At 38.6% G+C, this 15033-nt stretch overlaps 1 protein-coding gene across 21 annotated transcripts in view; it reads right to left on the bottom strand.

Moving 5' to 3' along the window:
- Positions 1-9406: 9406 nt before the first annotated feature.
- Limch1 (LIM and calponin homology domains 1) overlaps positions 9407-15033 on the bottom strand; it is a 312004-nt gene continuing 306377 nt past the window's right edge. For all 21 annotated transcript variants that reach the window (XM_040292498.2, XM_078021243.1, XM_078021244.1 and 18 more), the window contains one exon: positions 9407-12309. In XM_040292498.2, the coding sequence (XP_040148432.2) occupies positions 12284-12309 (26 nt within the window). In that variant the 3' untranslated portion in view covers positions 9407-12283. The remainder of the gene's footprint in view (positions 12310-15033) is intronic.

Genomic DNA, 15033 nt, shown 5'->3' with positions numbered 1-15033 from the left:
ATATCAAACTTCTTTCTCTTGTTTTTATTACCCTGCTAAATGGGAAAATCAGGAGGTTGATATTGAGGAAGGATACATAAGAAGAAAGGATAAATTGATTAAGAAAAAACCACAGAACATATTAAAATTTGAACTTAAGCATAATATTCATTTTACAAAACCGCAAAGCCTAAATACTACCAAGGATAGAATTGTAAGCACCTGTGCCAATTTTAATGTGATTTAATGACAGTGCTATGACCTAATATTTCTGCCTCATTTAAGAAGATTTTCCTTGCAGGTAACAGAAAAATCAACTCACCTTGGAATAAACAGTAAAGGAATTTCTAGGTTTTGTGAAACTGCAATAGTGTGAGTTCTAGAGCTGGAGCTCAATAACGGCACCGTGGACTCTGCTTCCTCCCTCTTTTTATCCGCATCTGCTGTCTGCAATGTGAGCTTCACACTAAGATTGAGTTCCTCAAGGTTACAGGATATGTAACCTCAGGTCCACAGGCTTCTTCTTTTTTATCCAGAGGGAAAAAGAAATAGAATGTTTTCCTCGACTCTAACAAAAATTCTGAGATTCCCACTGTTTGAATAATTGATTGACTTAAACCCAGGTTACTTGAACCAGTATCTATGGCAAGAGTAAGATTTTTCTGATGGATTATAGCAATCGGATCCTACCTCCCTGGAGCCGACAGGGGTTAATTCCACCTCTACAGCATGGTCATGCTTTGGGACGGATATTGGGAAGGTTACGCAGTGTTCATCATGGACACTCCATGGTACAGTGGATTCAAGTCCCTCATGCTTTAATTTTTTTTTTTTAAACAATAGGCAATGGGGGCTGGAGTTGTGGCTCAGTGGTGGAGTGCTTGCCTGGTACATATGAGGCACTGGGTTCAATCCTCAGTACTACATAAAAATAAATAAATAAATAAATAATAGTATTGTGTCCATCTACAACTAAACAAACAAGCAAACGAACAAACAAAAAACAATAGGCAAATAATGATTTAGTAGTAACTTTAAAGCTAGTAGAAACCTCAGTGTTTTTATTGAGGCCTGTTTCTGACTGTTATCAAAGAAAATGAGATTGTGATGTTGTTCAACAGAGCCTTCTCATTTGTGTTACTCATACCTTTCTTCTGTGAATCACAAGGAGATATACTGAATCATACTGGTTCCACCAGAGCAAAATATATTCTTAAACTATATGTCAGAGGATGACAATCAATGACACAGAAGTTGGGAATTATCACAAATCTTTTTATTAAACATACAAAATGTTTTGTTAAATGGTTCACTAAAGCAAATGATAGTTCTTTACCTGCTACTTTTTTCTTTTTTAACTAAGATAAACTAAGACATTAGACAAGGACAAGTTTATCCTATCCAAAGAGTCTCAAAACAGAAGAAACAAGGGCATTATAGTGATTACTCTTCTGAAAAACCAAAAAAAGGTAGTCCTTGGGTCTAGGGTAGAATCTGGTTTAGCAAGTCAAATAGAAAATCTATGAGATCAGAATTCTCAAGAGTTGGATCACCAGCTTCCTGGAAGGGCATTAGTGTTAATTTTTTTTTTTCATCAGAATAGATTACCTCATGACACATTTTTACAACTAGTTGCTTATTGTCCCAAATATAGGTGAAAGTTATGTGCTTTGTAAGCTAAGATCCACCAGACCTATGGAAAACTTTGCAAAAGTTTTGCAATGCCTGAGCTCTTTTCACACTACTTCTGGAACTTTCCTTCCTGAGCCTCAAGGGAAAGTAGAAGAGAGAAAGATATTGGATGTGGACGCTAATCTTTCCTTCAATATTCAGCCTCTTGACATACTAAAAAAGTCTTGTTTGGGGTTATTATTATTCCTGCATCAAGAAACGAATACTTCCCATGTTCTCAATAGGATTCCTGATGAAAGTTCTACATTCCATGGGAAATTTCTTAGGAGCAGTAAGTCTAACAAATCCAGCCATGTTCCTTCCTGGCCCACAGCTGCCCTGTTCTTTATCTCACATGAGCATCCCCTTCCTGCTTTCACAGTTCCAAATGGAAGCAGCCCAGCTGGTTTTACTGTTCCCATTCTTCTGGCTGGGAATTAAGAATTTAAAAATGGTCTAGGAATTTAAAAACATGTCTGCACATTGCCAAAGTACTTGAAATATCAAATGTCCAAACATTGTTTCTCCAATTGTACTCCATGGTACCCAAGTGCTGGAAGATGTGAAGAAGAGTCTGGAATAGAGCTGCTGCCTCTTTCTCCTCTTCTTCCTCCTCCTCCTCCTCTTCCTCTTCCTCCTCCTCTTCTCCTCTCTCTTTTTCTCCTCCTCTTCCTCCTCCTCCTCCTCCTCCTCCTCTCCTCTTCTCCTCTCCTCTTTTTCTCCTCCTCTTCCTCCTCCTTCTCCTCTCCTCTTCTCCTCCTCCTCTTCCTTCTCCTCTCCTCCCCTCCTCTCCTCCTCCTCCTCCTCCTCCTCTTCTTCCTCCTTTTTTTTGGTATTAGGGATTGAACCCAGGGTCACTTAATCGCTAAGCCACATCTCCAGCCATTTTTATATTTTTATTTTGAGACAGGGTCTTGCTAAATTGCTTAGAACTTAAGTTACTGAGGCTGGCTTTGAACTCACGATCCTTCTGCCTCAGCCTCCTGAGTCACTGGGATTACAGGCATGTGCTAAGATGCCCAGCTGGTATCTATTGAACTTCTTGATGAAATAAGTATATTTAGGAAAATGTGAGTTTAACACATTTGTATGAACCACCAAAGAATTTCTCAGTCCTTTGTTATGCATTCTGTACCTCCAAGAAAAAGGTTATGCAGTGTTTTGGATGTGTTTGACATCCTTTTCCTGAAGATCATTTTATATAACACCTCTGAGAACACATTTTGGGAAATGCTCCTCCCTGTCAAATCACCATGTGCTCTGTGAGTCAATTATCTGCTTGCCCCTTGTCAGCCTTTGCTATTAGATGTTCCTAGGATTCTATTCTATGATGAAATCCATTAAGAAAAGCTTTTGCCTGCACCCCCCCTTTATTCAAGGAATAGTAGGAAGTAAAAAGGCCCAACTATTTTTTCAAGAAGAGCAAATCTGATTCAGAATGAGAAGCCTCTGATTCATCTTAATTGTAGTATTTCGGAAGGCAGAGAACATCTGCTATTAACCTCTAACTGGATCCCTTTTCCCATCTTAAAGTGTGTTCTGCTGTCTAACCATAAGGAGCTCAGAAAGTGCTACTAACGCTGGTTTCAGACAACTGATTGCGATTTCACGGATGCATGTTTTTGAGACTCTCTCTTTAGGGGAAGATGAACGCTGCTCAAGGTCTCAGCTACAAGATCCTGTTCAGATGCAACTCTGCCCCATGAGAACTGCACTAACTATATACATCAAGATGCTGGCAAGCCCCTGCCAGGGCCAACTGCTCACTTTATTCCAGCATCCACTACATTTCATTGGGAGGGTCAGAATTTTGGTACTCTAACAAATTCTAACAAACTCTCTCATCTCATATAGAAGAGGGATTTCTTTCTCTTTTATAACATTCTTATTTTTTTTCATATCATTGAAGTAATAGATATCCAGTGTGGGGAAAACTTAAAAGTTTTCAGACAGAAATAAAAGCTCCACTAATTAGAAGGAATAGCTACCAAATTGTTGATTTCAGTATTTTCTTACTTTTCATCTTGGTACACATTTATTTTGCAGAGCATTCTGAGAATATTTCTGAACTCTTTGTGCTCCTAATGCTAAAGGCTAGAATTTATTCTGAGGGTATACTATCTCTTCTTGGAAGAGCTAGTCTAGTGAGCCCGTCCAGACATAGAGAAACAAGTTAATCAGAGTTTTTTTGTTTGTTTGTTGTTTTGTTTTTCCCCATACTGTAGCACTGAATACTGGGAAAGTAATTCTGCTACTACAACTTTTGCTATGTTACTACTAATTCTTTTCTTTTTTTGTACAAGGGATTGAACTCAGGGGTACTCGACCAGTGAGCCATATATTCAGCCCTATTTTGTATTTTATTTAGATACAGGGTCTTGCAGAATTGCTTATCACAGCCTCTCTGTTGCTGAGGCTGGCTTTGAACTCTTGATCCTCCTGCCTCAGCCTCCCAATCTTCTGGGATTATAGGCATGTGCAACTTCGCCCCGCACTACTAATTCTAGTGCATGGCAATCCCAATAGAAGTGGTTAGACAGAGTCCTCTTTTAAATGCATTATCCTATTTAATCCTCCTAATGACACTATGTGGTATGTTGTATTAATATCTGCATTTTTCAAGTGAGGAAGCCAAAGCACAGAGAGGATAAGCAACTTGCCCAAGGTCACAAGTAGTAAATGGTGGAGCTGGAATTTAAACCCAGAACTTACAAGCAGAGTGGTGGACAAGGTGCAGAGTCTGTATCCTTCTTTAGACTGAGGTGTTTAGTAAGGTGAAAGTTCAGATACAAGGATGCCTGCTGAGGGACAAGGTTGGGGAGTGAGGGGAGGAGACAGAGAAATGAAAGACAGCTCTTCTTGGGAGTAGTGCATCCATCAACATCAATGGGGCGGAGATTAGGGACTCAGGAAGGAGGAATGGTATGGCTCCCTGTGTAAGGGTGTGGACAAGGATTATAAGAACAATGATACACTAACTCCTTATTTAATGCTTTCCTGTTTAGCCTTGTAATTCGTCCCCCACCTCCACTGAAGCTTAGCAAACCACACGAGCTCTCTGTTAGCTGGTCTTTGATGAAAAACAGGAGTGGCAGGTTGTCCCATGTGTGGGGTTTGGGGCACTGAGGAGAGAGAGAGAGAGAAGCACAGGGAAGGAACGATGAAGTAGGCAAAGGTGACTGAGGGAGCAGCTTGGGGCAACAGGCACGCATGAAGTGTGCAAAATAAAATCCAGGGCTCGCTGAGGATCAGAAATAATTGCAGGAGGGTCAGATTTCCTACAGTCTTGCAGAATGGGGCGTGGATTTATATTTGAATATTATAGAGAAGCTCAGTCCTATATGTCTTAGAAACTAGAGGGGCGGGCTGGGGATGTGGCTCAAGCGGTAGCACACTTGCCTGGCATGTGTGGGGCCCGGGTTCGATCCTCAGCACCACATACAAACAAGGATGTTGTGTCCGCCGAAAATTGAAAAATAAATATTAAAATTCTCTCTCTCTCTCTCTCTCTCTTTAAAAAAAAACAAACTGGAGGGGCTGGAGGGAATAGGTCATTGGGTGTGCCTGGGGGTTTATATTTCGACATGGTAAGGGATCTCTCCCTGCTTCCTGGTGCCATGTTCCCAGCTGCTTCCCTCTGCCACACCCTTCTGCGGGGATGTTCTGCCTCCCTTGAGCCCTGAGGAATGGACCCAGCTGTCTATGGACTGAGACCTTAAAACCATGAGTCCCCAAATAAACTTTTCCTCCTTTAAAATTGTTCTGATCAGGTCCTTTGGTCACAGCAGTGAAAAAGCTGACTAAAAAACTGTTCATATATAATTTCCTATTTTAGACATCTAGGATATTTTTGAGGATATTTTTGAAATTTGCCCATATAAATAATAATGTGAGACAAGGATGCCCCTTGTTGTCATTTCCTGGATATCTTCAAAGTACAACATGATATAAAAATGAGAACATAATTGCAAAAAAGAGAAATAATCTCTTTTTTTGGGGGGTAAACACTGATTGTCATATAAAATTCAAGAGAAATGAGAAACAATGTATTAGACAGTATAAAAAGAGTATGAAGAGAGTCTAGCAGAATGGCTGGGTCCAAGGTGAACATAAAGAAATGGGTGGCATTCTTGTACACCAACAGTACTAATTAGAAACTATGACCCATAAATTTTAATGTGGTCATAATTCCAAAAAGCATTTCAGGGAAACTTTACAAGCTTATCCTAAAATTTAAATGAAAGAGTAAAAGTCGAAGCATAGCGGAGACAATTTTGAGAAAGGAAGGAAAGTTGCCGGTCTAGATACTAAGATTTAATGTGAAGATACAGTCATGAAAATGCTGTGTAGTGAGACAGGGTTAGGCAAATATAACAATGGAGTGGAATAAATTCCCAGACACAGACCCTCTGCTATATGCAAATGAGTCTTTTAGAGAAGTGATGTTACAAGGTTGAGTTTTTACTAAGTGGTTCTGGGAAAATTGACTGCTAGGGTTTAGACAACTTTCCCTCAAAGATCCACATGTTAAAGGCCTGATTGCCAGCTTGTGCTGCTTTGGGGTGGGTGGAACATTTAAGAGATGGAGCAAAGAAATTGGGTGAGTGGGGCTGTGCCCTTGAGGGGGATATTGGGACCCTCACCCTTTCCCATCCCTTTTTTAATTTACTTTCCAGCTACCATGGGGTGAATAGCTTCCTCTGTCACCTGCTCCCACCGTGATGTAGTGCCTTAACATAGGCCTGAGAGCAATGGACCAAATGGACCATGAACTGAAATCCCAAACTGTGAGCCCAAATAAACCTTTCTTGAGTTGATCCTCAGGTATTTTGTCACAGTGACGGAAAGCTAGCCTATTGACTATCCAAAGGGGAAAGACTTTAGATTCTCAATTTACTTCATAGAGATCCAAATGTGAGCCAGACACAATGCTACACACCTGTAATTTCAGGAGGCAGGAGTCTAGCAAGTTTAAGGCCAGTCTTGGCAACTTAGTGAGGCCCCCGTCTTAAAATAAAAAGTAAAAAGGTCTGGAGGTATAGGTCAGTTGTGAAGTGACCAGGGTTCAACTCTCAGCACACAAAAAAAAAAAAAAAGAAAGAAAGAAAAATATCCAAATGTGACAGGCAAACTTTAAAACATTTTAAAGATTATGTAGCAGAATGCCTGTAAGGATTTGGAGTAGGAGGAACTTCTTAAACCAGATGTGGGGAGGGTTTGGAGGTGGGTGTGTGTTGGGGCAGAGGTCAGTGGGTTCTGGCCTCAGCTGTTCTGGCCCAGCAAGGTTATGCCACAGGAAAAGCTCGATTCTCTTTCCAGGTTGAGAAAACCAAACCTCATTGGGAAAAAATGGGGCACTAAATCCATTTGAGTATTTATTTGTAAGTGTACATTTACCATGAAAGAAGTGTTCTAGTATCCGAGTGTTATTGTTTGGATGTGATGTGTCCCTGAGAGCTCATGTGTGAGACAATGCAAGGTTTACAGTAGAAATGATCAAGCTACGAGAACCTTTATCCAGTCAGTGAATTAATCTCTGATGGGATTAACTGAGTGGTGATGGAGGTGGGTAGGGTGTGGCTGGAGTACGTGCGTCATTGGGGGCATGTCTTTGGGGCATATATTTTGTATTTGGTGACTGGAGGTCTCGCTCTGCTCTCTGATCACCATGTGGTTTGCTTCCCTCCACCACACTCTTCCACCATGATGTTTTGCCTCACCTTGAGCCCCAGGGAATGGAGCTGGCCTTCTATGGAGTGAGACTTCTGAAACTGTGAGCCTCAAAATAAACTTTTCCTCCCCTAAAATTGTTCTGGTTTTCTTTTAGTTATAGCAGCAAAAACATTGACTAAAACACCAAGTGCAAATGCAATTCTATCAAACTCCAGCTATGCTTGGGGGCCATGCTAGTTGGTCTCTCTCACATGAGGTCCCAGACACTGGGGACCAGGAACAATGAATAGGAAATTATCATGACCGATCCTAATTGGAGATGGTGAAATCACAATTACATGAAATCTTACTCATACAGGGTAAGTCACTTATCCCTCTTACATCAGTTTCTCAACTATAAAATAAAGGGGCACACAGCAATCTTCTCAGATGCCAGAAAAGCTACTTTTTACATAAAACAATGTTTTCAAGAGTGCATTTGATAAAATAATGTTAAGTAAATTTAGGAAAAATTCTATTTTTTTTTCATTTCCACGCTTTTCTGTCCTTTTGAGTCACTCAGAAGCAAGAATGAAATTATGAGAGAGAGTATATTTGGGGAAAAAACTGAATATGGATGCTTACAAAACAGCAGCCTTCGATGATATGCACAAAAATGTCACCCAAAAGTGTTATGAATCGTAGCAATACCAACCACTGATCAGTGTTTCTTTTAGTTCCTTTCTCTTAGCGACTCAACACACTCTGAAAATGCAAATATTTGGCATAGCCATTTGTTGTTTTATTTGTCAAATGGAATGACTCACACAGCAGACCAAATTAGCAGCCGTTGATAGAAAGGCAAAGCAAGATCCTGAAAACAAAATTGGATTTGTAAATATATATATTTTTGAGACTCACAATTTTGGATGGCACCATGTTGGGAAATGTTTTGAATTGCCAACATTTAAAAACTGGAGATTTCACAGGAAAACAAACGGATGTAGTCAAGTAGCTGTTCTTTCAGACCCAATTGTTCTTTTGCAGTTTGCCAAGGTCCACCTTACTCTCTATTGTCCTCTTTGGTTCTCAATGACAAAGCCTCTCTGTCATTTGGGTTTGTAACCCATCTAGTTACTCTAGCTTGTAAGCTGTGTCTTAGATAATACCCAAGGATGGAGGAGGGAGCCTTGGTGATCTAGATTAGGACTCTAAAATGGAGTTCTTAGGCTAGGAAAAAGTGGATGGAAAGATAGTTCAATGTATCTGAGATAAAATGTTTTTCTTTGAATAAAGATATTCTTTATGGACCTCATTGAGCAACACTTTTCTTTGTTTTGAAATGCATTGGAGCTGAATGGATTTTCATTTCAATGACAATGGATGTATTAAGTTACTCTGGTAACTACTAAAACTCTCCTACTAAAGGGAAAGCACACATTTTTTTTCCATGGGAACAGCAGCAAGGACTAACTGCTCATCGAATATTGCAAAAAGAATTGGAATATGACCTGTGTTAACAATCAGAAAATAACATCTTAAAACAATTGAAAACGTCAGGAGATCTGTCTGCTTGCTATTGCTACTTCCCACAAATGAACAGAACACAAGGCAAAGTGCACGGGTGCACTGGAGTTGACAGTACTGCAGGATGTCCATATCACACATATTCCCTGCTTTATAGTCCCTGGGTGACTGAGATAAAGGTCCTTAGTGAAATGCATTGCTTGTATATGGTGTGGTGGTGGGGTGCTGGGGCAATGCTGGGATGGTTATATACAAGGACTCCAAAGTGCTGCCTTGTCTTCTTCTAGCCAGAGCTGAAAGCAGACTGTCATTTGTTTTTTTCTGACAACTCTCACGGGCATCTGACAGTCTGTCCTGGTGTCACATCGCAAGAAGTTCAAATCCTTCCCCCAAATGCCATTCCTCCGTGACCCCAAGAACCAGCTGGTAAGTTTGATTTGCCTTAAATATTTGACCTCAACTATGCATCTTTGCCATCATCGGACCAACTGAACCACAAGCCACAGAGCTGGATTCTCTGTTCCCCAGGTAAGAAAACCTACCCCACACCTCCAAAAATAATGCATGGAATACAAGGTTGATTTGAGTATTTTATTTATAAATGTACATTTACTATAAAAGCTGTTGCATTTTAGACAACTTTTTATTTTTATTTTTATTTTTTTACTATTTCTCAGAGGCATTTTAGAATAAATATCGTAAATGAAAGTTAGTGTAACCGATGTAGAACGCTGGCCCACCCAGAACAGTAACATCTTTTGGACGGACTCACATGAGGTGGATCATTCAGTTCATTAAATCTTACACTGCATATAGATAACTAGCATATGTATTGCTTTAATAACACTACATAGAAAGAATGAGAAAATGTCATGAAAGTTTGCTAGTGAAAAACAAAGAGTTACCCATTTGTTTTTCCTTAGGAAAGAAGAGGGACTAGCTTCTGGAGTATGAGCAAAAAACATAAAATAAAATCAGATCTACTTCCTCAGGAACAATAAATCACTCACTTGCCTCATCGGTTTTTTAAACAAACACATTTACATTATAGCTCAACAGCGCAGGGCATTTTGTTTTCCTGGGATCTCAAAGATTATTTGAAAAGAAATAGATCATACTCATCTTACTGCATTGTAAAAACAAGATCTAGTCTGCCTAAGCTGCCATGTAACCGACTCCAAATGAAATATAAATCAAATAGAAATAGAAACAGTTGGCAATTAGAATTTAGAAAATGTTGGAGATTATTCTGTGCTGGTGACTAGTGTTCATTATGGGAAAGCACATTTTGCAGTTGGAGAATGGGGCTTTATTTTTCTTGACTCAATTCTAGCTTCAATACATGTACAATGAGTCTCACTAAGAAATATTTATAAATGGGTCTGTGAAACCAGAAGAGAATGTGCAATATTCATATAATCCTCACATAATGGATGGAGTTCCGCATGTAAAAAGTATTCTATAAAAATCGGTTATGAATGACCATATTGTACATGTTTTGTGCATAAAGTACTCTGCTAATATCATGCAAAGTGTAAACATCCACATTATCAAAATATTTAATAAAACATGCAGGTGGTTAATCAAAATATTGGACTTAATATGTACATTTTCAAAACTTTTTTCTTTTAAATTTTTCCTTATTTTCTTTTTAACTTTTTTTTTTTTTCCTGTAAAACAGCAAACACCTCCATGAGAAGTCGTGGGAACTTGGAAGTGACTTCATCTCTCTTTGACATACTGCATCCATAATTCATCGCTGACCATGTGCAACAGCTTTGCATTTTTCTAAGGCACAATTTTTAATGAAATGATGTGGAGATTTCAATCCAATAACAGCTCATCCAAATGACAACGTGGTCAAAATACCACCAGTGGCTGAGGAAATTTCTGCACCTACATGGAACCCACATGCAAAAAACCGTCTAGTGTGGAAATAAATAATTGCTAGCCATACTCTATAAAACACAGGAAAAAATTATTGCTTACATAACAAAAAATCTACTTGACCTCTTTTTATGACTACATTAACCTATTGGGAGTGTTTCCATATCCTATATTCATGAGAGGTCATCTCCACTTATTTGCCATCATTTTAAGGCAGAATAAATAGTCCCTCTTTCCCCAGTCTTAGAGAAAACAGCCTGGAGATCTAAGTTTTGATGGTTTTTAGTCACTTGATTCCTTTATTGTCCAGCTGAAACTTATCACACAGGGCAGAAAATAAGCCAGGTCTCCACAAGAGTTTCTTTCTGAACTCCATGAGCAAGGTCCAGAATCTTGATAGGAAAGAAGGTGATGTAGGAGAACAATGGAGCTCAGATGTCCACTGGAGTGGGCAGGACACAATCTGAGCTGAAGGTTCTTGCTGATCACATACCAGTGGCTTATCACATCCTGTGTCATGTGGATTCCATTGGAGTGGACTTATTTAATGCTTTTCTTTGGATACCTGTGTATCATGCCCTCAAGGAGAACTTGCAGGTAGGGTGAGCAGTGATCACACCCAATGATGGCCTCATCTCCATGCCTCGTATTAAGCCTTTCATTGAAGACTCCAGATCTAGTGTCTGGGAAGAAGCAAGCAACCCAGGCCTCATGCTATCATGGCCCACCACTCTTTTCAAGATTAAACTTCCTCATAGATTTTGGTAATAAGTTTGGAAATGATGACTGAAATATCTCCCTCTAGTTTCTTCCTACCCTTTGGCAATGTCCTAGAGTTTAAGTCTAGCTGATATTGCAAAGGTTCTCTTTATTTTGATGGACCAGCCTATATTAATGATGTAACTTCCAAGATACACAAAAATCTAATACTAACAGTGCAATAATTTATTGGTTTAACTTCTACCCCAAAAGATAAGTAACACAAATGTTTTCAGGATTACAGTATATATTATCAGACTAGTGTCTTTGCATTAAAAACAAGTTATAGCTCAGAGACAGCTCACTGTGATGCTTTTTAGTTTTTCTGAAATGCATTAAATTTATGCTCCTGTCTTAGAACACCACATGTCTCAAATTGGCATGTCTTGCACTTTCTGCAGCTCAATTTTGTAAACATAAAGTGTTTAATTTCTAGAAATACTAAAACATAACAGGTTTATTGCATCCTTTAGTTACTTCCCAAAGAAGAGAATAACATTTTAAACCTCAAGCCTGTTTGGCCATGCTAAAACCATTTTTTTTTAAACTATTCAGGATCATTACAATTCAATATTCTTTTGTATACTGCAAAATAACATGGAGTCGGGGGAAACCTCACAAAAACAACAACAGAAAACCAGGAAAAACACAAATACTGTGCTATAAAAGAACAGAAACAACCTTTTAGAAGAGCCTTTCAGAAATTAGGTGAATGTTGAGAAGCCCCTGAACCTGGGAGTTTGTTATGCAATTGCCAGGGGACACCTCAATCAAGAACAGTGAGTGATCTGGAAACTTGAAAACCACGTCACAATGTCGTCGGCTGGCCAGCACCTGTGAGAAAAGCAAACAGACCAGACTTGGTGCATCAACATTTATTGCTTCAAATATTTTAAAAAGACACACAGTAGCAACTACCTTTGCCAAAGTCTTTTCCCAGTGTACCACCCTGCTGCCTAAAGCACGGTCTAAGGACACGTGGTACACCTGGAGGTTTGTGAGCAATGCAGATCCATGTTAGCATTTCAGACCCACTGAGCAAGGTGGTACAAACCCACTGAAGTTTAGCTCAGCTTCTCTGGATTTCCCCGAAACCAAATGATTTCCACATTAAGCTTTCTATTTTGTCTTCTGCAACAAATAAGCAAGAAAATATTTTTTTTCTCAGTTTCTTTAGGTTTTGGTTTAAGAATAAATCAATTTAAAAGGGAGGAATTTGACATATACATATGATCTAGAAATAGGATTTCTAGATTTAGCAAGCAAACACTCAGTGAAATTACAGGTAAATAACACATACTTCTTTAGGACAAGTATATCCCATGTGATATTTGGAACATACTTGTGCTAAATCCAGAGCAGGCAATATTTAGCAATATTTTTTTATAGTATATATAGTACTATAGTAAAATACATGGTTTATCTGAAATTCAAATTCAAAAAGTTAATTGGGTATCTTGTATTTTATTTGGCATCCCTACCAGGAAAGGATTAAGTTCCTTGTACTGAGGCAACCACAGCATTGGAAAAGACCCCAGTGGTTTGCATTAAATACATTTCTGGAGAGTGAGTGATGGAATAGAACCCATGTTCGAAGACACAGGCACCCGACACCCAAGCACAAATGGCCCAAGTTAAACACGTGACAGCTTGAATTGTGACAGGTAATTTGTTTTTCACTTCCATTCCCATTTACATATGAACTTAAAAACTATTTACATTGCTTTTAGGAATTGCATTTTAATATGCTGTTATGCTATTTTTCCCTCCAAGAGAAAAATTTCATTTAAATGTGACTCGTTACTTGGAGAAAATACGATTATATATTCAGGTCTTATTATTTCACCAAAAGAAATTATTTTGTTTCACTTGGAATGCCTATGATGTCAACCACCCTTCACCTCAATCCATCTCCCCTCTTCTCAGCTCAGATCAAAGGAAAACAGAAAAAGAAAGAAAAATGATTTTTAGCCATTTCTTCCTATTCTGACTCTTTTATTGCATTTGGGAGATATTCAAGTGTATTTATGCTTCTCTAGTCAAGTTATTATCTCCTCCACCTAGTCATAAATATATTTTTTAGGACACCAAGAAAAAAAATAAAGAACAGTATTCTCATTTGCCAGTCTTTCTCCTATCATGTGTTGACTTAATTAAAATTAGCCTAAAATAATGCTAATGTTTATCTGGAAAAAAAAACCACATAGAGTTAGGAAAATTTGGGGAAAATAATTGGAGAGAATGTGGCCATTATGACCCAATATTAAAACATATTATGAAGCTACAGTAATTAAAACCATCCAGTAATGGAGAATAAATAGGTTAACAAAACAAAATATCTAGAAACAGACTTACATATATATGGGGACTAAGATTATGAGAAAGTTTAGCATTTCAAATTAGTGAGAATAAGAGGAATTATTCATTAAATGATATTCACAAAAATTGACTGAGAAAAAAATGAGGCTGGATATCTAGCTAATTTTTTATTCCAAAATAATTCTTGATAATCTCATATTTATACATGGAAAAAAAAACTAAAACCAAAAAATTCTAGGAGAAATCTCAGCTAAGTTTATTGATACCTTTTGAATAGAAAGCATTTTTTAAAAGGAGTACACCAAACCCAGAATCCAAAAAGGAAATAAAAATTTAAATTACCTAAAGTGAAAATCTTTTGTCTGAAAATAAAACATGAGATGCAAAAAACAATCCTAACTACAATGTGCCGCAAACATAACAAAGGGAAAATGTCCCTTAATCCACAGAGAACTCAATCAGGTATGAATAGAAAAATGCACAGAGGAGAAGTAACTCAGACCCTGAGGTGCAGCTCAGTGGTACAGTACTTGCCTAGTAGGTGCAAGGCCCTGAGTTCACTTCTCAGTAGCCAAAAGAAGACCAGAGAGAGAGAGAGAGAGAGAGAGAGAGAGAGAATATGTAAGTCCTGATTAAACACATGAGAAGATGTTCAAACTCATAATTAAAATTATATAGATCCAGAGCAATGAGGTTTCTCTGTAGCTAGTAGAAAAAAACAAACAAACACTTTTTTCCCCTTCTTTTTTTGCAGGGCTGAGCATAGAACCCAGGGCCTATGCATGCTAGGCAAATGCTCTACCACTGGACTATGCCTTAGCTAGAGTAGATTTTTTTTTTTTTTTTTTTTGTACAGGAGATTCAGTCCAGGCAGAGCTTTGCTATTAAGCTACATCCCTAACCGCTCTTTATTTTATTTTGAGACAGGGTTCTCTAAGTTGCCCAGGTGGGTCTTGTTATCCTCCCACCTTGCTGGGTTTACAGGCATGTGCCACTGCACCCAGTCAAAGCAGAGATTTTTTTTTTTTTTTAAACATATGGCTATATCTAGAACTGCTATCTCGCTGAGCCACAACCCCAGAAAGGGATCTCTGGTAATTTGGGGGAGGGGAGGCGGTGCACTTTCTAAACAATGGTTAGGCAAGATATCTGAAAATTTAAAAAACACATGCACATGTCTTTTAACTCAGCTTTGCTATTGCTCAGAATCTATCTTAGAGATGCTTTCAAATGTTCCTC

Source organism: Ictidomys tridecemlineatus, chromosome 9 (assembly GCF_052094955.1).
Source record: "Ictidomys tridecemlineatus isolate mIctTri1 chromosome 9, mIctTri1.hap1, whole genome shotgun sequence".
In the NCBI taxonomy this organism is placed as follows: Eukaryota; Metazoa; Chordata; class Mammalia; order Rodentia; family Sciuridae; genus Ictidomys; species Ictidomys tridecemlineatus.
The sequence above is the reverse complement of the archived record's forward strand: the minus strand, read 5'-3'. Positions and strand labels throughout refer to the sequence as shown.